Raw genomic sequence first — 23211 nt, forward strand, 5'->3', positions numbered from 1 at the left:
GCTTGAAAGGGAATCCTCTCGCGGGAAGCCATCGTCGGAGGGAGGGGGGGCGCGCGCGCTCGTATTTGCTCGCCAAGGGGAGAAGGAAAAGAAAAAAAAAAAAGGGAGCGCGACCGCCATCTTGGGTGTGGCTAACGCTGGTTAGGGCTGGATGAAGGGAGCTGTTTCTCACGATGCCCGCAGCTTAAATGCGAGCCAGGTTGCATTGCGGATCCTGTGGCTGGTTCAGCTCCGCCTTTCTGACTTCATTGGCACCTTAACTCTGCCTCGCAAGCTCATCAAACTGGGTTATGGAGTAGTCACGTTAACACCAGTAGGGCTTCATCGTCAACCCAGAACATTGGGCTAATTAAACCATGGTTACGCATCCTGGACAATCCCTAGTTTGGTTTGCTCGCGCTTTCCCCCCCCCGCCCCCCAGGCATTTATTCCTGGAGTTATTTTGCAGTTTTAATCTTTTAAGGGGCCCCGTGGGTGCTTTTTAGATCTTTTTCCATGCTGATCACCTTTTTATTTCCTAATGACGGTGACACGTAAATTCCCAAGAACTAAGGGTTAAAGGTTTATTTACAAATCATGATGGCTGGTTTCTCACCAAGCCTAGGCCAGTGGAAACGTTCACTCAGAAGCCCCTCATCCCACTTAAAAAGGACCCCACAGAGCTTTTGTTTCCATGGGTTCTACTTATAATAATAGTAAAGTGGGGAAGGGACCTTGGAGGTCATCTAGTCCAACCCCTTGCTCAGGCAGGAAACCCTACCCCAGTGGTTCTCAACCTTTTTAATGCCGCGACCCCCAACCGGTCATAAGTCGAGGACTACTCAACTGGTCGTCAGTCGAGGACTACTCAACTGGTGCAGCACCATTTGCAGAATGGGACTTTTGGCAGGCTCAGCAGGGCAGAGACAGCCTGGACAATTCCTATTGGCTTTTGAAAGCCAATAATTAGACTCTATTCAAGAGAGTCTATTCTATTGGCTTTCAAAGGCAATAGAATAAAAGGGAGTAGCACAGCTAAGGAAAAGGGGGGAAAAATGGCGGACTGCGTTGTTTGGCGACCCCCGTGAAATGGTCGTTTGACCCCAAATGGGGTCCCGACCCACAGGTTGAGAACCACTGCCCTATACCATTTCAGACAAATGGCTGTCCAGTCTCTTCTTAAAAACTTCCAGTGTTGGAGCATTCACTGCTTCTGGAGGCAGGTGGTTCCACTGGTTAATTGCTCTCACTGTCAGGAAGTTCCTCCTTAGTTCTAGGTTGTTTCTCTCCTTGGTTAGTTTACTATACAAACAATTAAAATTGACACATTCATGCAATATTTATTGAATCTTGTAAAAGTAACAATGTTAAAACGAATAAGGTATAACATGAATGTCCATTATCTTAGACTGACATATAAATCAGGCCTTCTACTTATATTTATAAATTCTGTACCTTCTGTGAATGTCAGTACTTTTGTGCTGAATTTTCTGCCCTGAAAAATCAAATTATCTTGGGGTTTTAATATATATTTCTCCTTTTTCACTACATCTTAATGTTATTCACCATATCACAGAAGAATGTTATGATACATTGTTATGAATGTTATACGTTATTCACCATATCACTAGGTAAGTCATCAAGTCCAATGCCATGAAGGAATTCAAAAATGGCAGGACAGTAATGGCCAAAGTCTGAAAACATACAGTACAGCAAAAAACAAGACAAAAAAATACTCCCAAACCCTCAGCTTCACTTTCTTTAGTAAGTGATCCTACTCTTAAAATAAGAGCTGTAAATAACAGTTATGAACTAGAGTGGGGCGTTGAAAAAGCAACTCGGAAAAAAGCTCTAACCACCCACTTCCATGTTGCTGCTAAGAAAGCCATAGGGATGCGTCTCACAAGGCTAGCCTGTTGCTCCAAGATCCTTCCTCAATTTGCCCTGCCCTGCTGGCTTTTTGCTGGCAGGATGGAGCTAGATTTCTATCCGCCCTGTTAAAGCTTTGCTTTGTAGAGCGAGATGGGCGGCATATAAATTGAAGAAGGGAGTGAGGGAGGACAGGGTAGGGTAGGGAGGGGAAGGAAGGACGAAAAATGGAGAAGAGAGAAAGAAAAAGGGAGGAAAGGAGGAAGGGAGAAGATAGAAAGAGAAGGAAAGGAAGGAAAGAGAAGGGAAAGCTAGAAAGATAAACGGGAAAGAAGGAAGGAAAGACAGAAAGAAGAGGAAGGGAGGGAAGAAGGAAGGAAGGAAATTTTTTTCATTTTTTGGAAGAGAGAAAGAAAAAGGGAAGGAAGGAAGGAAGGATGGATGGAAGGAAGGAAGGAAGGGGAAGGGAGGGGAAGAAAGAAAGAGGAGGGGAGGGGAAGGAAGGAAGGAAGAAAGAAAGAAAGAAAGAAAGAAAGAAAGAAAGAAAGAAAGAAAGAGGAGGGGAGGGGAAGAAAGAGGGGAGGGGAAGGAAGGAAGGAAGAAAAAGAAAGAAAGAAAGAGGAGGGGAGGGGAGGGGAAGGAAGAAAGAAAGAAAGAAAGAAAGAAAGAAAGAAAGAAAGGGGAAGGGGAGGGAGGGAGAGAGAGAAAGAAGGGAAGGGAAGGGAGGGGACGAAAGAAAGAAAGAAAGAAAGAAAGAAAGAAAGAAAGAAAAAGGGAAAGGGAAGTGAAGGGAGGGAGAGAGAGAAAGAAAGAAAGGGGAAGGAAGGGGAGGGGAAAGAAAGAAAGAAAGAAAGAAAGAAAGAAAGAAAGAAAGAAAGAAAGAAAGAAAGAGAGGAAGGGAGCCAGACAGAGACCCCCTCCCCGGGCAGCACCCACCGCCCTCTCCAGCCCCCCCCCCTCCACGCGAAGCTTCTCCCCATTGGGCGTCGCCCGAGGGGGGGGCAGCAGAGCGGTCCGCCTCTCACGTGATCCGGCCGCGTCACGTGATCCGCGCGGCTTTCCTCCTGCCGTTCGCCTCTCTGCGCCGGGCAGTCGCGCATCCTGCAGGGATGGCGGTCGTAGTGGGCGCGCTGTTTCTGCTCCTGGCCGCCGGCTTGGGCGCTGCCGTGTGGCCGCAGCCGCAGGGGATCCGCCAGGACCCCCAGATCCGCTGCCGGCTCAGCTCCCGCCAGTTCCGATTCGCCCATGCCAACCACTCGGCGGCGGAGCCCGGCTGCGAAGTGCTGGACGGGGCGTTCCGACGTTACTGGCAGCTGCTTTTCCCTCCTGGGTACAAGGAGACAACAGGTGCGGGGGGCAGGAGCGGGGGATCAGGGAGGGAGGGGAGGAGCGCATTTCCCCCCCCCCGTCTTTGCACGCTTTCTAATACGGGGCCGCGTTCACACGACATATTCCCTCTGCGGAGCTTCGCTGGGATTTTCGTTTGGAGGGCTTTGCTTGGGGTTTCCCCTGCAGCTGAATGAGTTGCGCAATCCTGGGGTTGAGGCATTGTTGGAGAATCGGACAACAGTGGACTTCGGACTATACCTTTATGCGACCCTCCCCCCCCCAGCAGATCTTTCCCTTCTGAAAGCTCCTGAAGCTGGAGAAAAGTTCACGTGTAAGCTGTTCAGCCCCCTTTGCCCAAATGCATTTAATCGAGGATGGCAAGGCAGCCTGGCGTACTTCTAAACAAGCCAGAAAGCTGAACGTTTCAGATAAGAATAAGGGCCAATTATCTGTGGAGCAAAGCAGAATTCTGGCTCTGCTGACTTGGAAATAAATCCCTCTGAAGTCACACCCAACAAATAAAAGATTGTGTACTGTATCTCACAGTTGCAGTCTTGAGCATTTGTCTCCAGGAAGAAACTGTCAATTCCAACAGGTAAAACAAGGAATCAACTGTGCAGGGAAGCAAAAACAACAAATAATAGAACAGAATAGAATTAGGAATAGAAATAGAAGCGTTGGAAGGGACCTTGGAGGTCTTCTAGTCCAGCCCCCTGCTCAGGCAGGAAGCCTATACCATTTCAGACAAAAAGCTGTTCAATCTCTTCTTAAAAACTTCCAGTGTTGGGACATTCGCAACTTCTGGAGGCAAGTTGTGACACTGGTTAATTGTTATTAACAATTGTTAATTGTTATCTCGTTTATTGAGAGTGGCTCTAATAACGAAATTTTGAAAGCCTGATTGGACTGCACCTCCCTCTCCTTATACTTCTGCAGATTAGGGAGATGCCTGTCTTTGCTCTGGACATTAAAAAATGTTTCAGCCCTTTTGGCTAGGTGAACAGGTCTTGCGTACTGGTAATCCTTGACTTATTACCGTAATTGAGCCTGGCACATACAGTCATAAATTGTGACAATCATAAAGCGGGTCAGCACAACCCGATTCTGCAACTCTTTTTGTGGCAACCATTAAGCAAACATAGTGATCAAAAGCAAAGTAAATGACGGTCACAAAATGTTATAAAACACCATCATGTTTAGTATAGAGTAGATCCATATTTTTCAACCTTGACCATTTAAGTCAGGGGTCTTCAAACTTGGCCCTTTTATGACTTGTGGACTTCAACTCCCAGAATTCCTCAGCCAGCATGCCTGATTTAAGTTATATGGTCTTCTTACTTGCTTTGGGAATTCTGGGAGTTGAAGTCCACACTTCTTAATGTAGCCAAAGCTGAAAAATGCTAGTCTAGAGAGACCAAATACTGCAAATAGTCTGGATGGTCAGGAGATGGCAGCTTTCAGGATCTTTTTGCTACCAATAATAGTTATTCTGGATTTTTGCACTCAAAATCCACTTACCCAAAATATTTCTGACTTTAGCTGATTCCATAAGCAAAGAATTTCCTAATGGCAAAGGAGGAAGTAATAAAAATGAGCTGTCACAAGTAATCATAACTGGATCTATTTCCTCATAACTTTGCTTTTCTACCACATAGGGCATTCTCTCCTAAAATGTAAGTCTGCTGTCAGATTTCCTGCCTATGTTCAATTTTTTCCACTTTACTTGCCAAGGACAGGTTGTCCTTGATTTGTGACAGTAATTGAGCCCAGTTATGTGACAGTTATATTTGTAAGTCATTGCTATCATAAATCAAGGCATCGTGGAACTGAATAGAATTTTTCAACATTTTTTCCCACATTTTAACCGAATCAATTTTCCCTAATGGGTGGGTTTTGTTTTTGTTTTTTTTGTTTTTTTTTCTTTTTTTTTTCTTTTTTTTTTTATTGAAAATTTTACAAAACTTTTGTTTTTTTTAAACCGGAAATCCGAAGTAAATGCTTAAAGCCAGCAAAAAAAAAAAAAATGTTGCAAATTGTAGTCATAGAAACTGCAGGATGTTGCAGAATGGCCGCAAAGGTGAGCCAGTTGCCAAGCGCAGAATGCAGTCATGTTACCCCACAAGGTTGTGTGGGGGTGTGTAAATTCAGAAACAAGTTGTTAGTAGCTTTGGTGGGTCTGTTGTAACTTTGAATGGTTGTTCAATAACCAGTTGTAAGTTGAGAACCACCTGTGGACCCACTTATCATGCCGGGCTAAAGTAGAGACTTGATTGCATATAACAGTGATGGTGAACCTTTTAGAGACTGAGTGCCCACACTGCAACCAAAAGCTATTTATTTAGCACCGCGGGCCTGGTGGGCATGGCTGTGGTGCTCACGGCCGATTGGGTGGGCGTTTTGTTTTAAAAAAAAAACATTTTTTTTTTTGAAAAAAAGAAGAAGAAGCTTAGTGCAACTTGTATTCAGAAAGATTCTCATGCTTTATTTCCAATTGTGTATTGTAGGGAGCAACATGGAGGACCTGTGTCCTAATCTTCTCGTCTCCGTGACCCAAGCAAGATGCAGTGACTATCCCACCCTTGAATCGCCAGAGGACTGTAAGAAAATCGCATCTTATCTCAATGCTGATGGTTGGGTTGCCAGCATTGAGCTTATGGTCAGCAGGGTGCCCTTAAGACAATGATGGTGAACCTTTTAGAGACCGAGTGCCCAAACTGCAACCCAAAATCCACTTATGCATTGTCGGGTGCCGGGTGGGTGTGGCCCATTGGGTGGGTGTGGCCCATTGGGTGGGCGTGGCTGCAGTGATAACAGCAGACTGGGTGGGACTAAAAAGTTCAATCAATTCCAACTTTGCAAGATTTTTTCCCGCGAGAAGTTGAAATTGACTGATTGAACCCCCCTCCTTTTTTTTTTTTTTTTGCACATGGTGGCGGAGGCCTAAAGCGAAAAGGTTTTATAAAACCCAGCTAAAGGCCTAGGACTGGGGCGACGGCGCGCGTGCCCAAAGAGAGGGCTCTGAGTGCCGCCTCTGGCACCTGTGCCATAGGTTCGCCATCACTGCCTTAAGACAACCTTAATCCCTACTGGCTGTCATCTACCCTTTTATTTTCAAAGCCAGGAATATTCTTATCTACGGGTGGGCAACATGGGGTTGGTTGGAGCAGACATCTTTAATAGTGGGGGTAAGAATAAGGATGGGGCTGCACCCACTTGGGGACAACCCATGAGTTTTCTCTTTTTTTTCCAGATTAATAATAATTCTATAACGTTATAAAACATATTTTAAAATGTTTTATTCTGCATTCAATGGGTGTGCTGCCTGACCCCCAAAGATTCTGGGCGGTTCAAGGAAATGAATCCAAGAAATTACAATAAGATCAGTAAAACATGGTGGCAAGTGAGTTGAAGTGAGGGGGGGGGATCTCAGCCTCCCTTGCCAAAGGCCTGAGGGAAAAGCCAGATCTTCACACCTTTATCAGTCAGAATAGAGCTAGAACGGATCATGGAGGTCTTCTAGGCCAGGGGTAGGCAACCTTGGCTCTTTTATGACTCGTGGACTTCAACTCCCAGAATTCCTGAGAAATGGAGAGGTTTCCATGCTGAGTCATGCTGGCTCGGGAATTCCGTGAGTCATAAAAGAGCCAAGGTTGCCTACTCCTGTTCTAGTCCAATCCCCTGCTCAAGAAGGAGACCTTATACCATTTAAGAAGAGGCTGTCCAATCTTTTCTTAAAAACCACCAGTGATGGGGCACCCACAACTTCTGGTAGCCAGTTGTTCCTCACTGTTAGGAGGTTTCTCCTTAGTTCTAGGCTGGTTCTCTCCTTGATTAGTTTCCATCCATTGTTTCGTCTCTTGCCTTCTGATGCTTTGGAAAATAAGTTGACCCCCTCCTCTTTGGGGCAGCCCCTCAAACACTGGAATACTGCTATCACGTTATCTCTAGTCCTTCTTTTCTCTAGACTGGCCATAACCAGTTTCTGCAACTGTTCATTGTATATTTGAGTCTCGTGGCCTTTAATCATCTTAGTTCCTCTTCTCTGCACTTTTTCCAAAGATTCAACATCTTTTTTATGATGCGGTGACCAAAACTGAACCTCTTCTAAACTACCACAGACAGCCGTCCAGATCTTAGGGGAGCTTCACAATTTTAGTCTGTGTTCCCAACAGCAATTCCCAAAACAATCCCTGAACTTACACATTCTCACTCCTGGTGAAAAGATGATGTCAGCCATTTGCTTTATGGAAGGCCAACTGCTAAGCTTTAAAATTTGTTTAATTCTACTGCTTTTTTTGTTCCCCAAATAAACTTTCAGATAAGCTCAGTGTTTCGGTGGATCTGATGCTTCTCACAGCCACCAGCATCTGGGGTGCCCTAAGAGGTAAGACGGGGGGGGGGGCAGTTTTCCGTCACTGTCTTTGTAGTTTAGTATTCTTGACTTGGTCCAACTGATGCAATTCTGCCTTGTTGCATAGGATTGGAGACCTTCAGCCAGCTTGCCTGGAGGGATGAAGATGGGACAGTGAGTACGGGATATTAGGGTGGGGTTCGCAATTCCTGTTCTGTTGTTAATTGCTTCGTTTGGGTGTGACTGTATGTGTGGAGCGACAGCAGGCATTGTGGTTTGTCAGTGGAGCAGTGCTATAAACCCAGCAATGGGGCCTACTCAATAAACCATATTTAGCCCAAGTCATGGATTCGTGCTGTCATGTCAAGGTTGAATAGGACCCAGCTAATTAGATTCAGCCAACTTGCTGAAGAAAAACCTCAAAACAAGTTACATCATTTAATGTGATGTATAAGATTAGACAGTTTGGTGTTGTGGTTACACAGCAGACTAGAAACTGGGAGAGGGAGTTCTACACCCATCTTTAAGTACAAAGCCAGCTGGGCGACTTTGAGCCAATCACCAGATGTTGAGGTCTAGTCCTGCCTTAGGCACGAAAGCTGGCTGGGTGACTTTGGGCCAATCACCAGGAGATGGTGAGTTCTAGTCCTACCTTAGGCACAAAAGCCCGCTGGGTGATCTTGGGCCAGTCCCTTCCTAAGAGGAAGACAACAGCAAACACTTCTGAAAGTGTTGCCAAGAAAACTGCACGGACTAGTCGAGGCTGTTACCAACAATGAAGAATGACCCACTAGCACGCCCAAAGGAGTTGATGCATCTATTCCATTTCTTAGAAATGGGGAAAAAATAGCAACCAGACAGTTGAGAAAATATCTACAGACCCCTCACATCCTGGACATAAGTTATTTCAACTTCTCCCCTCAGGACTAAACTAAACACACTAGGTGCTAAACACCTAGTTCCCACAGCACTGTCTTAGGTCTAAGGACATTTACTCATGTAGTAGGTATTGCAATTATCCTTCTCATCTTCTCATTTCTCATCTTTTCTACTATCTTCTATTGGTACCTTGTGATTTATCACTTAATGATTGCAACCGTGATTTATGACCTATGACCTGTTCCTTGTTTATATGTACATTGTGAACTTATGCACCAGAGACAAATTCCTTGTGTATCCAATCATACTTGGTCAATAAAGAATACTATCCTACCCTACCCTACCCTACCCTACCCTACCCTACCCTACCCTATCCTATCCTATCCTATCCTATCCTTGCCTTGATCTAATTCAAGCTGTCCCTTCCAACTCACTTTGCTATCTGTTACTTTGTTCTCCAAAGGACTTTCCAGCTTAACCTGAGGGCCAGGGAAAATTGTGTGGCATCTAAGTCCCTCATAAATCCTAAACTTGAATTCTTGAAGAGCTTGTTTAGTCCTCCAAACAGATGGCCTGATTTTTCACTCCCATTGGAGAAGGCAAGATCCCTGGGAGACATCTACGCTGGACATTGGGTCAAGTGTGCTATCTTCTCCTTTATATAGTTCTACCTCAACAAGACAGATGTGGTTGATTTCCCTCGCTTCGCTCACCGAGGTTTGCTCCTTGACACATCTCGCCATTATCTGCCTTTGAAAGTCATCTTGGAGACCCTGGTAGGTGAACCTGGAAGCAATCTAGAAGATCCTGAGAGATCTTACATCATCTTAGCCACACTGCAGAAGCTCTTGGCTTGGTTCCCCACTGAGATGGTTTCCCATTGAGCAGGCTGTTATATTGGCTGACTTAATTCATTTTTTTTTTAATCACCATCAGCGTATTGCCTCCATGAACCTTGGGGTCTTAACGAAGTTTCCCTCTTATGTTTAGGTGGCACCATGTTGTCGGTACGAGGAAGTGTCCTCATGTCTGCACTCGAAATGGGAGGTTTGGTAGGACAGCCAGTGTGGTGTAGTTGTTTAGCGTTGGACTCCATTTAGCCACGGAGAATGGGGAATCCTGGAAGTTGAAGTCCACCCATCTTGAAGTTGCTGAGGTTGAGAAACACTGCTCTACAGTATAAGAAAACAGCTGTGCAGAGCAATAATTCAGGGCAAGGTTTAACGGGTGAAGACTTCTTAGGAGTAACTGTATTCAGAATTTCTTTTTTTAAAAAAAATATGTTTTATTGATTTTTAACGTCTTAATATTTAGTAAACATCATGTTGTCTGGGTTAATGTTTAAAAAAAACATCAATAACAATTAATTTCTATAATTCTATAGTCCATATGATAGCTTTACTTGACTGACTTCCAATAATACTGTCTTTTGCCAACCTTAAATTAATACAATTCCTGTTTAAATAAATGACAATTAAATATAAACATTTTCCTCATGTTTCTGCAAGTAATAGTCGCGTCAATCTAAAGCTTCTTTTCATTGCTCGTCTTGATCGCCTCATCATAAGTCCTGTTTACATTCTTATTCAGATTTGTTTTCCCCACAATAGTCAAAACATTCTTACTGGTTAAGACAGTGGTTCTCAACCTGTGGGTCAGGACCCCATTTGGGGTCGAACGACCATTTCACGGGGGTCGCCAAACAACACAGTCCGCCATTTTTTTCCCCCTTTTCCTTAGCTGTGCTACTCCCTTTTATTCTATTGGCTTTTGAAAGCCAATAGAATAGACCAGTGCTTCTCAACGTTTGTGTGACGGCGACCCCCGTCACAGAAACGTTCTGCGCATACGCGGCGCCGCACGCATGGGGGCGGGGCCAATGCGCAACGCGCACGCGCGGCGCCCCCCATGCACGGCGCGCGTGCACGGGGGCCACCCCATGCGCAACGCGTGTGCGTGGCGGCGCCCCCATGCGCGGCGGCGCCCCCATGCGCGGCGCGCGTGCACGGCGCCGCGAAAAATGGTGGATCGCCACCTTTGGCGACCCCCGAAAAATGGTCGATCGACCCCAAATGGGGTCGCGACCCATAGGTTGAGAACCGCTGGAATAGACTCTCTTGAATAGCCGATAGGAATTGTCCAGGCTGTCTCTGCCCTGCTGAGCCCGCCAAAAGTCCCATTCTGCAAACGGTGCTGAGTAGTCCTCGACTTACGACCGGTTGGGGGTCACGGCATTAAAAAGGTTGAGAACCACTGGGTTAAGACATTCAGAATTCCCTAATGGTCCCTGAGGGTTTTCTGAGCCATAGATGAATCCTTGGTCCATCTCACAACTGTGGCTAACAAATGTCCCACCACACAGCAACTTTTTCTAACCTTTTCTCATTTCCTCAGGATGTCATGGCCTACAACAAATTTAACGTGTTCCACTGGCACATTGTGGACGACCCATCATTTCCGTTTGAAAGCATGGTGTTCCCAGACCTCAGCCTGAAGGTGAGCTGTCCCGTCTCCCGTTGAGCCTCTGCCATTTAGTCAGCAATGGGGCTTGTGAATGCCTGTGGAGCTTGGAGCCCCGTCCCTCTGTATCTGGGCTTTTTAACCTTTTCACCCATTGTACCACTTTTAGGATATGGCGACATCCGAGTACCACCAGTCACCCAGCAAGGTGTCAAAAACTTGATGACCAAAAAAAAAAAGGGAAAAAAGTGATAAAGTACAGGTAGTCCTCGACTTACAACAGTTCACTTAGTGACTGTTTGAAGTTACAATGGCACTGAAAAAGTGCCCCCCAAGCCACAGCCGAGCAAGACACCTGCATGCTCGCCCGGCCGCACTCTTCCTCCTGTCCGAGGTTTCCATTGTTGTGAGCATTTCTGTTGAGGATTGGCAGTGGGGGAGGGGTGGAGGGTGTTTGGTTTTTATTCCCCCCGTCTGCTGGGTGGTTGCAGCCGCTTTTGGTCACTTCACATGACCCCGGGACACTGTGACCGTCATAAATATGAATCAGCTGCCAAGCATCTGAATTGTAAATCACAAGACCCTGGAGATGCTGCAACATTCCAGCTGATCGGCGCTTCTGGGCTCAGCAGAACCACCAGGATCAGTGCCAAGCTCCAGCTGGAGCCTGGCGCTGATCCTGGCGCTTCCGCTGAGCCCTGACAGTCCTGCAGCTCCAGCCGTCTCTCGCTCAGGCTTGTGCGGGGCTGCCACCGTTTCAGCTCATTCCCCTCCCCCGCTACCACTTTTCTAGGATGGTCGTGTACCACCTGCCAGGTGCCAATGTACCACAGGTGGTACCCCTACCACTGGTTGAAAAGCCTTGGTCTATGTGACATGACAGCAGTGGGTGAAAAAGAGCATCTCGGCTGAAATGGGTGTCTTCGCTCTGCAGCGTTCTTCTCCCAAAGGAAGCTGAAGGGGGGTCTTGTCAGGCCCTCTGGATTTCGGTTTTCAAGTCTCCATGCTCCTTTCTAGGCGTGCGAGATAATGCTGATGCGGCATGCAAGCAGTGTTGACCTTATTTTCCTAGAAAAGATTTCTAGATCAAGGGAAGAAGGTGGCATAGACAGATTATGAATTTCTCACACTTCTGTTGCGTGCTAGTGGAAAGAGCCTGGGTTGATTTGAGGGCCAGCAAGATTTGTAATCTTTGATCAGAGCGAGATCTCAGCCAGCAGCATCTCTTTAATAATAATAATAATAATAAATTTGGAAGGGACCTTGGAGGTCATCTAGTCCAACCCCCTGCTCAGGTAGGAAACCCTATACCATTTCAGACAAATGGCTGTCCAGTCTCTTCTTAAAAACTTCCATTGTTGGAGCATTCACCGCTTTTGGAGGCAGGTTGTTCCACTGGTTAATTGTTCTCACTGTCAGGAAGTTTCTCCTTAGTTCTAGGTTGCCTCTCTCCTTGATTAGTTTCCATCCGTTGCTTCTTCTCCTGCCTTCAGGTGCTTTGGAGAATAGCTTGACTCCCTCTTCTTTGGGGCAGCCCCTGAGATATTGGAACACTGCTACCATGTCTCCCCCTCATCCTTCTCTTCATTAAACTAGACCTTCTTTGAGAGCCATGGTTCTCCCCTCGGTATAAGATTTGAAGGCTGTAGCTCCTTCACTCCACCTTGACCTACCATTCAATTGAACGTTTGAGATATAAATATATATATTTGTATTTAGGGATCCTATAACTCGGCCACTCACGTATACACTGCTAACGATGTGAAGGTGGTGATTGAATATGCCCGGTTGCGTGGAATCCGAATCATTCCAGAATTTGACACCCCTGGACACACACTCTCTTGGGGGCCAGGTAAGAACTGTTTTGTGATGAGAAAACACAGTCTTGGATTTCTTTGAACACGGGTCGGTGCTGAGTTAGAATCTGAAGAGACACATGTATAACTTGAAAAGCAGTGTTGAAATTGCGTCAAAACAACCTACTCACCAGGAGGGAATATTCAAGGCCTAAAAAAATAAGATGGTTGCCTGCTTTTTTGGTTGAAAAAAAGCTGCGTATTGTTTAAATATTCCCATCTGGATTAGCCATTTCCAACCTTCAAAATGAGCTGGGTTGAAAATACCCTGAGAATTTGTTACGATAACGCGGTGTTCCTCAACCTTGGCCATTTTAAGATGCCTGGACTTTTAACTCCCAGAATTCCCCAGTCAGCGTGGCAATAATGGGGAATTCTGGGAGTTGAAGTCCACACACCTGAAAGTGCACAGGATTGAGAAACACTGCCATAGACTAACACGTATCTTTTCCTATAATATCTAATTGCACTTAGTAGTTTTGTGGATGTTTTGTTTATTCCCTTTTCCTTCCTCCTTCCTTCCTTCCTTCCTTCCTTCCTTCCTTCCTTCCTTCCTTCCTTCCTTCCTTCCTTCCTTCCTTCCTTCCTTCCTTCTCCCAGGTGTCCCAGGCTTGTTGACTCCATGTTACATAACCACAAAACCCAGTGGGACCTACGGGCCGGTCAACCCCATTCTTAACTCCACCTACCAATTCATGGCTTCGTTTTTTGCTGAAGTTAGTTCCATCTTCCCAGATTTCTACCTTCACCTGGGAGGAGATGAGGTGGATTTCAACTGCTGGTGGGTTTTGTTTTCCTTGTGGAATCTGGAAGGGGAAAGATGGAGAGAAGGCAAATATATGGCGGGGTGAAGGGAAGAGTGTAATGGCGATGGGATGGTTGACGACATCTTGGGAGGGAACCAGCAAAGAGATTGATGGCCATAAACCATACATTAAAAACCTTCCATCTTCACACCTATTGTGACACTAAGATAGATCCTGATGTAAAAATAACATAACATGCTCCATGCAAGGATCTAGGTATCCATCCTTCAGAGGAAGCTTCATGTGTCAACAACTTAGGTATATTCATCTGTAGCCCTAACCGTCTGATGACAAATTTCACTCCATTGAATCATTGGGGTGAACACAGCTCAGTTAGAGACCATAGGAGTGGTGATGAATGGGTATTAGATACCTGCTAGGTTCACTTTGGACTAAGGCCTCATTTGTCCTAATCTTGATTTACTCAAGTAACCTTGATTCTAACTTTGGCTGGCCTATGTAACCTTGGTTCATTGAGTAAGCCACAACTGGCAGTAGTCACACAGCATTCTGTGTCACAAATCACAAGGGCTGAGTTCAAAACCATGTTAAGTTGTATCCTGAGGGCTGGAATCACGAGCGGACCAAATATTAGCGCGATCGATCCTGCTTCATGTAGCTCAAGGGTGTCCAACCTTGGCTACTTTTAAGACTTCCGGACTTCAACTTCCAGAATTCCCCGGCCAGCCCTGCACTCTCTGGGAGCTGAAGTCCAAAAGTCTTAAAGTGGACAAGGTTGGCCACTCTGGGACAGCTGATGTATTTATTAAGCATGAGGATGCTTCTGTTTTTACTCTTGATGGCCTACCAAAGAGTCCTTTGAAGCAGTAGACTTTGGAAAGCTTGAGGATCCAACTTTGATCCGACTCTTCTGTTTCTATATATAGGAAGTCTAACCCAGACATCCAAGCTTTCATGCAGAAAATGCAATTTGGCCAAGACTACGCCAAATTAGAATCCTTCTACATTCAAAGGTAAAGTGATCCTTCCTCTCCATTGCTAAGTATTTGCTTAGGGCAGTGACGGCGAACCTTTTAGAGACCGAGTGCCCAAACCACAACCCAAAACCCACTTATTTATCACAAAGTGCCAGGGCTCCATTCACATTGTGGTGCCCTCAGGGGGGACATGGGGGCATGGCCCGCTGGGTGGGCATGGCCCACTGGGTGGGCGTGGCTGCAGTTGTCATGGCAGACTGGGTGGGCATGGCTGGGGTAGGCATGGACGCCTTGATGTTGCTTATGGAGGGAAGGCTGGGTAGGGTTGGTGGAGATCCAGGGGTCTCTGGCGGGTGGGGTGGTGGGCAGGAGGCTCAGCATAGATGGGGGAGGCACGCAGTCCTAGCTGGGACTGTGGGGCCATGGCGCCAATGGGGACCTGGCTTTCCTTGCTGGGGGTGGCATTTGGCTTGCTGGGTGTGGGCGTGCTCTACCATCTCTACTGGAGCTTGCTAGCTGGCCGCTTCGCCTCCTTTATGCTTGGTGGGGCTGCTGCTCTGGGCAGCGGCGGCGGGCTAATGGGCCTGCGCAAGCTACTGGCAGTGGTGGCGTGCGTGCCCACAGAGAGGGCTCTGACGCGTGCCACAGGTTCGCCACCACTGGCTTAGGGCAAGGAAATAGGGCCACTCCCTTTCAAACAGGCCCTCTCCAAAGACTGTGCCCCACTTCCCATCACTCTCAGCCAAGCCAAGGTGCAGAACGTGTTCGTTCTCCAGACGCAGCTTTTAGCTTAATGGTTCTCAACCTTTTTAATGCCGCGACCCCCAACCGGTCGTAAGTCAAGGACTACTCAACCGGTCGTAAGTCGAGGACTACTCAGCTGGTGCAGCACCGTTTGCAGAATGGGACTTTTGGCGGGCTCAGCAGGGTAGAGACAGCCTGGACAATTCCTATTGGCTTTTGAAAGCCAATAGAATTAGACTCTATTCAAGAGAGTCTCTTCTATTGGCTTTCAAAAGCCAATAGAGTAAAAGGGAGTAGCACAGCTAAGGAAAAGGGGAAACCAAAATGGCGGACTGCGTTGTTTGGCGAATGGGGTCCCGACCCACAGGTTGGGAACCACTGTTCTAGCTAGACAAGGGTAAGAATTTTGCTGGGAGGCTGTCTCGGTGAAGCTTCCGGTTTTTCTCGTTTCTCTTTTTCGTTTGGCCTCAAGTTGAACTCCCATCCCATGTCAGGAGACGCTCCTGACTTACTTGAGAGTTGCCAAATGAAGGCAGGGATTTAAAAAAAAAATAGAAGAAGGTTTGATGCAGGGAAACTGAATCAGGGGCTTACGAGATTTTTTTCTCCATTGCTTGGTTCTTCTCTTTGCTCCAGGCTGCTGGATATAGTCTCTTCTTACAAGAAAGGCTACATGGTGTGGCAGGAAGTGTTTGACAATGGTGTGAAGGTAAGGATTGCTGCTAGGAGCACCCAAGATGCCCCACAGGAGGACTTTAGGGTGCTTCTCTTCTCTCCCTCCCTGAATTGCTTCCTGCCTATTAAAGTGGGAATGTATATACTCCTCGAATTATAACCACAGTTGCCACTGGACTTTGGATCATAAACTGTTGTCATATTGAGGAACCACGCGACCAGGCCAAATTGACTGTTTTTACAAGGGATGCTAAGCGAATCGTGCATTTATAAGTCAAATTGGGCATTTTGTCTTGGGCTGAAAAAAGTCTCAAATTGTGGTTTGGGGATGCTGCGACCAGTCATAAAGGAGAACCAGTTGTCAGGTGTCCAAAATAGGGTCATTGAACCTCAGGTGTGGCTGGAAGCGCTTTACCGCAAAGCGTCTTTTCCGAGGCTGTCTTAAATCCAAACCATCGTGAAATGACTGGTTATATGTCAGGGACTTACTCGTACATGTGGATCTGTTCCTGAGTATCTCCCTCTTCTACGCACCGTAGCAACCGTTTGAGATGGGTTAAACTCAGAGAGAGGGAAAGCCTGTAAGTCACCCCATGATGTATGTGGTCAGTTGATATTACTATTGTTAATAATAATAATAATAATAATAATAATAATAATAATAATAATAATAATAAAGTTGGAAGGGACCTTGGAGGTCACGTAGTCCATCCCCCTGCTCAGGCAGGAAACCCTATACCATTTAGGACAAATGGCTGTCCAGTCTCTTCTTAAAAAACTTCCACTGTTGGAGCATTCACCGCTTCTGGAGGCAGGTTATTCCACTGATTAATTGTTCTAACTGTCAGGAAGTTTCTCCTTAGTTCTAGGTTGCTTCTCTCCTTGGTTAGTTTCCATCCGTTGCTTCTTGTCCTGCCTTCAGGCATCTTGGAGAATAGCTTGACTCCCTCTTCTTTGGGGCAGCCCCTAAGATATTGGAAGACTGCTATCATGTCCCCCCTCGTCCTTCTCTTCATTAGAATAGACATCCCCAATTCCAGCAACCGTTCCTTATATGTTTTAGCCTCCAGTCCCCTGATCATCTCTGTTGCTCTTCTCGGTACTCTTTCTAGAGTCTCAACATCTTTTTTACATCCTGGTGTCAGGTGCAAAAGAATTGGGACTGCACATTAAGTTGCGGCCCAGACGATTTATTCAAACCAATACACAAGAATCTGTCAACAAATGTTCAGCACTAAATTGGCACTAGATAAGGGTCCACAGAATTCACAAGTGGCTGGACCTAGGTCGTTTGTGGCAATGTAAGGATTCTAAGCTGATGGCTCTTTTAACCCCACCTTCCAGCTCAGCCTATTTTCCTCCTACAGTACCCCTCCCAGGAATGTCAATATTGGAGCCCACTTGCAACCACACATCCTTTGTTATGCACATGCACCTCCTATAGATGCCTTCTCCTGGAACTCAGTCCCTAATCCATTCCCTGTTTTGCCCAGGTGAACCCTAATACAATCATACACGTGTGGAAAGTGAACCCCGTCACCTTTCAAGAGGAGATGTCTCGTGTCACGGAGGCTGGTTTCCGGACCCTGCTGTCCTCCCCTTGGTACTTGAACTACATCTCTTACGGGCAGGATTGGTTGGCAGCGTATCGGGTGGAGCCTCTGGACTTCAAAGGTGAGTTTTTGCCCCGTGTGGCCCTATCACAGTGATGGCGAACCTTTTAGAGACCGAGTACCCAAACTGCAACCCAAAACCCACTTATGCATCGTCGGGTGCTAGGTGGGTGTAGCCCATTGGCTGGGCGTGGCCCATTGGGTGGTTATGGCCCATTGGGTGGGCGTGGCTGCGGTGGTAACGGCAGACTGGGTCGGACTAAAAAGTTCAATCAATCAATTCCAACTTTGCAAGATTTTTTTCCCCGCGAGAAGTTGAAATTGACTGATTGATTGAACCTTTTTTTTTTTTTTTTTTTTTGTACACGGCGGCGGAGGCCTAAAGCAAAAAGGTTTTATAAAACCCAGCTGAAGGCCTAGGACTGGGGCGATGGTGCGCGTGCCCCCAGAGAGGGCTCTGAGTGCCGCCTCTGGCACCCGTGCCATAGGTTCGCCACCACTGCCCTATCAACATACAGTAAGAATAATCCACGTAGAGAGCCAATTTGGTCTAGTGGTTAAGGCATCAGGCTAGAAAGTAGAAGACTCTGAGTTCTAGTCCTGCCTTAGGCATGAAATCCAGCTAGGCAAATTTGGGCCCAATCACCAGGAGAGGGGTGAGTTCTAGTCCTGCCTTAGGCATGAAAGCCAGCTGGGTGACTTTGGACCAATCACCAGGAGACGGTGAGTTCTAGTCCTGCCTTAGGCATGAAAACCAGTGGGATGACTTTGTGCCAGTCCTTCCCTCTCAGCTCAGTCTATCTCACAAGTTTCTTGGGGGGGGGGGGAGAGAAGAGGAAGGTGTGCTGGCTGTGTTTGCCTCCTTGAGTTATTTGTAAAATTAATAAAAGCTGGCTAGGATATAAATAAGTACATTGGTGTCTCTTCCAACAGGCAGCGCAGAACAAAAGAAGCTGGTTATTGGTGGAGAAGCCTGTATGTGGGGCGAATATGTGGATGCAACCAATTTAAACCCAAGACTGTGGTAAGGCTGGGTCTGCCTTGCTAAGCTGCATGTTGTCTTGGGGAAGTAGCAGCCCCCTTCGAGGTAGACTAGGCTAAGAAGCCAAAATTACGAATTCTACTGCGACTTTCATTCTTAAGTCACAAGCAACGGAATCTGGCCAAACCAAATTCTCTTCCCCTCTCCTTGTTTTTCTCTTCAAAGGAACCAGGGGACGTTTCCTTGAGACACTTTCTCAAATTACATTTCTGGCACCAGACTCAAATTCTCTTACCTGACTGTTTTGTGAGTTGGGTCTCTTCCTCCTGCTCCTCAAGATTTTTTTTTTTTTTTTTTTACAGCCCGATGACCGATAGCAAACGAATCCAGTTGTGCAAAAAATAAAAATAAAAAAATGTTTCTGTAGAAATGTTAGCCTGCCTCCCCCCAAGCTTGCATTCCTTGACTCCCGTTCCGTTCTTCTGATGCTCACAGATGTCGGCTCTAGATGGAAACATTGTTTAGTGCAGTGTTTCTCAACCTTGACAATTTTAAGGCATGTGGACTTCAACTCCCAGAATTCCACAGCCAGCATGCTGGCTGAGGAATTCTGGGACTTGAAGTCCACAAATCGTAAAGTTGTTGAGGTTGAGAAACACTGCCCTACACCATTTCAGACAAATGGCTGTCCAGTCTCTTCTTAAAAACTTCCAGTGTTGGAGCATTCACTGCTTCTGGAGGCAGGTTGTTCCACTGGTTAATCGTTCTGTCAGGAAGTTTCTCCTTAATTCTTAGGTTGCTTCTCTCCTTGATTAGTTTCCATCCGTTGCTTCTTGTCCTGCCTTCAGGTGCTTTGGAGGATAGCTTGACTCCCTCTTCTTTGGGGCAGCCCCTGAGATACTGGAAGGCTGCTATCATGTCCCCCCTCGTCCTTCTCTTCATTAAACTGGACATTCCCAATTCCAGCAACCGTTCCTTATACATTTTAGCCTCCAGTCCCCTAATCCTCTTCGTTGCTCTTCTCTGTAGTCTTTCCAGAGTTTCAACATTAATTTGTGAGCCATTAATTTGTGAGCTGTCTAAGGAGGCTTTGCTTTAGTCAGAGTAGCCCAGTGGTTCTTAACCTTTTTGAACAAATCGCCCCCTTGAGCCAATGAGAAAGTTGTCATCGCCCCCCTCCCCCAACATAACCTCTCAATCACAACATAGGAAATAATTCTTCCATTTATGCAAACCCTTTTTTTGTTTTCTTTAAAATTGTCATCAGGACCTATCGATGCAAATAATTTATTTCCAGTCTTTTTCCCATATCTCCCATATTCTGGCCAATGGCGCGCCACTGTATGGGTAGAGGCTGCTGCGCAACGCGCATGAAGATAAGCGATGCGTATTCACATATGTACGGCGTTCTGTACTGAAGCTAGCGGGAGGAACATTTGAAAACACAATTCAATCCACTAATAGCGAGCGCGATCTTATGTTTTTGTACGACAGATATACAGCGATTCACGGAAAAGTCTCAAAAGTGTCCCCCAAACTTCTCACTCCATCGCCCCGATATCGCCCCCTTTTCGTTCCTTCCCCCCGCGTCACCCCTTTTCATTCCATCGCCCCCCTGAAAAATGAAATCGCCTCCTGGGGGGCAATATCGCCCATGTTAAGAACCACTGAAGTAGCCTATAAACTCTCCAAATTGAGCAATTTTGATCTTTTGATCTTCCTGTCCAGGCCCAGAGCTGGAGCTGTCGCTGAGCGTTTGTGGAGCAACAGGACAGTTCGAAACCAGCGAGATGCTTATGCCCGCTTGTCAGTTTTCCGATGCACCTTGCTCAGGTAATGTCCTTCCTCCCCTTCTATGTCTCCAAGCTCTGTTGGGCCACATAAGTCGTTTCGATGGTTGTGGTTTATTCCAGCATCTCATTGCCCCTAATTGGATACAGGAAGTCGTGGACTTAACATCCACAATGGTGCCCCAAATTTCGTTTGCTAAGCGAGACATTTGGGAAGTGGATTTTGTTCCATTTTATGATCTTTCTTGCCACACCTGTTAAGTGAATCACTCCGTTGTCAACCGAATCTGGCTTCCCCGTTGATTTCGCTTGTTAGAAAGTCGCAAAGAGGGAATCGTGTGATCCCCGGGACATTGCGACCATAATAAATACGAGTCGGTTGCCAAGTGTCCGGATTTTGATCACGCAACCGTTCGGATGCTGCAACGGTTGAAAGTGTGAAAAATGGTCCTAAGTCACTTTTTCCCCGCACCGTTGTAACTTTGAACGGTTGCTAAATCAACTGTTGTAAGTCTGGGACTTCCTGTACTTCTGAAAAATTCCTCTTCCTTGGCTGTTGCCGTGTGTGAGTTGTCCTCCATTCCATTTTGCTGTGGTACCAAAGACACTTACTAAACTAGGAGCTGATGTCAACCTTCCCCAATCTAGGAACAGCTTAAATATAAAGTGTTGGTTGAAAATTATAGGGGTTTCCAGACCTGAATTACGCCATCTTTTTCAAGCTAGGATCTGCAGTTGGGTTCAGCTAGCACCCCACAGATCAGACTCCCAAAATTAACGGGCAGAATCAGGCGTGGAAGTTAATTTTACCAGTTATTTTCATGTAAATTTAAATAAACTGAAATAGGGATGACCTAATTATTCTCCAGCAGTTTGGCCCTTCAGTTGCTTTAACAATACAGTTGGGTTATAGCTCTGGAAAACCAGGTGGATAAATCTGTCACTCTTTGAGAAGCAGAAATTAGAGGTGAAAATATCTTGGACAAGGTTACTTTTCAATAAAACGTCCAATTCTGGTCTTCTCCTGTGATTTTTTGTTTTTTTTTTTAGCTTGATTGGCTTTCTAAAAAGGCATAGGTGTTGTCTTTAAAAAAAACCTAATGGGATCTCTGCTTTTAAAAGCTTGTAAACTCTTCCCTCAATAATATCTTCTAATAATTTTTGTTGTGTTTTTTTTTTCAGGCGAGGTATCCGGGCTGAACCCCTTTATACAGGATATTGTGAATACGATGCACTTTGATTTTACAATCACCTTCTTCTTCCCCCCCCCTTCCCCCAAATATCTGTACTATTTCAATATATGCAGGGAGAATCTTTTTTTTTAAAAAAACCCAATATTTCAATAAATCACTTCCCTATTATTTGAAGCCTCTTTTTAGAAGGAGGAGGACGACAACCATTGTAGCGTCCCTCTGTGTGTGTGTGTGTGTGTGTGTGTGTGTGTGTGTGTGTGTACACACATCACATCTTATGTAATGAAATGAACATAGAGGTCATTTGTATGTATGTATGTATGTATGTGTGTACATACACACATCACATCTTATGTAATAAAAAGAACATCTGGGGGATGCAAAGCTTAGGTTTTCCTAAAGCTGCTGTTTGCTGAAATCCAAATGGGGGAAAAAAAACATTCTTCTAAAGAATCGTAAACATTGGAAAGAATCTCCAGGCGAGAGCTGGATCCATTTAGCGGCCATGGAATTGTTAGACACAAAGAATCGGAACTATTCGTAAGGTTGCAGCATATATATTTATTGACGCTTATACACAAGAATCTGGTCAACTAATAGCACTAAATTGACACTAGATAAGGGTCAATAGAATTCAAGGATGTGTGTGGTGGACTTGGATTGTGGCAATGTATGGATTCTAAGCTGATGACACCTTTAACTCCACCTTCCAACTCAGCCTGTTCTTCTCCTACAGTATTCCTCCCAATAATATTGGTATTGGAGCAACAAGACGACTCACAGCTAATGACACATTTTAACTCCTCCTTCCAGCTCTGCCTACTCTTTTCTACAGCAATAATGACAAGAGAGACCTTGGCAGGCATGGGAGAACAAGAATAAAATGAGATCTTGGGAGGCTATTTGCTCAACCCATTAATCTATTGTGGCGATGGCAAGCCTTTTAAGCTCAGTGTGTGAAAAATTTGGAAAATGCCTTTTTTATTCTTCTGCTGGCATAAATACACACACACACACATACATACACAAAAGAGAAACAATTCGTTATATATTTATTTTTTAAAAAACCAGTCCATGTGTGTGATTCCCCAGGATTTGCCGCACACCACTTGCCTTCAGAGGTAATTCTCTTTCTGTGGACAGGACCCCACAGTCCACCTGAAACTGCTACGGTGGGTCTCACAAGGCTGCTGTGGGTTGCTGTTGAAGCTTTGGAGAAGGTTTTCCCACCGCTTCTGTGGCCTGAGAAAACCACACAAAAGCTGAGCCCATCCTTGGGTGATTTTTCGGAAGCTCTGGAAGCCATGCGACTCTTGTGCAACTTCCAGAAAATCTGGGGAATATCACGAGACCACATCTAGACCTAGACAACATCACCACCAGATGGATCTGTAGCTGGCTGAACGAGTAGTCCTAAATGGCATTACATCCACATGGAGAGAAGTAAGCAGTGGGATACCACAAGGCTCCGTCTTAGGCCCAGTACTCTTCAATATCTTCATCAATGACTTAGACGAGGGAATTGAAGGGGAACTCGTCAAATTTGCAGATGACACCAAATTGGCAGGAATAGCCAACGCTCCAGAAGATAAACTCAGGATCCAAACAGATCCTGACAAACTGGGACAATGGGCCCTATCCAAGAAAATGAGCTTCAATGTGGAGAGAATCTTTGGGGTAAATTAGGAAAGTCTGGATTTGGGTTTGTTTTGTTTTGTTTTTTGGCCATCAAGCTTAATCTGATTTG

At 45.8% G+C, this 23211-nt stretch overlaps 1 protein-coding gene across 1 annotated transcript; it reads left to right on the top strand.

The window, feature by feature from the left end:
• The first annotated feature begins 2889 nt into the window (after positions 1 to 2889).
• HEXA (hexosaminidase subunit alpha) lies at positions 2890 to 21632 on the top strand. Its single transcript, XM_039339471.1, has 14 exons — positions 2890 to 3195; positions 5682 to 5774; positions 7496 to 7561; positions 7656 to 7702; positions 9073 to 9183; positions 10802 to 10903; positions 12587 to 12719; positions 13324 to 13504; positions 14417 to 14503; positions 15848 to 15920; positions 17380 to 17560; positions 18433 to 18523; positions 20210 to 20314; positions 21454 to 21632. Exons 1-14 carry the CDS (start codon positions 2958 to 2960, stop codon positions 21509 to 21511), a joined length of 1566 nt encoding a protein of 521 aa, XP_039195405.1. The 5' UTR covers positions 2890 to 2957; the 3' UTR covers positions 21512 to 21632.
• Positions 21633 to 23211: the final 1579 nt, after the last annotated feature.

Source organism: Crotalus tigris, unplaced genomic scaffold (genome assembly GCF_016545835.1).
Source record: "Crotalus tigris isolate CLP2741 ecotype Arizona unplaced genomic scaffold, ASM1654583v1 scf7180000017735.2152567, whole genome shotgun sequence".
Classification (NCBI taxonomy): domain Eukaryota; kingdom Metazoa; phylum Chordata; class Lepidosauria; order Squamata; family Viperidae; genus Crotalus; species Crotalus tigris.

Bases quoted from the DNA above. Each gene is read 5' to 3' on its own strand.
- HEXA (XM_039339471.1), top strand. From the start codon at position 2,958: ATGGCGGTCGTAGTGGGCGCGCTGTTTCTGCTCCTGGCCGCCGGCTTG. The intron at 14,504-15,847 runs GTAAAGTGATCC...TCTTTGCTCCAG, and splicing joins GAATCCTTCTACATTCAAAG to GCTGCTGGATATAGTCTCTT. The intron at 17,561-18,432 runs GTGAGTTTTTGC...CTCTTCCAACAG, and splicing joins GGAGCCTCTGGACTTCAAAG to GCAGCGCAGAACAAAAGAAG.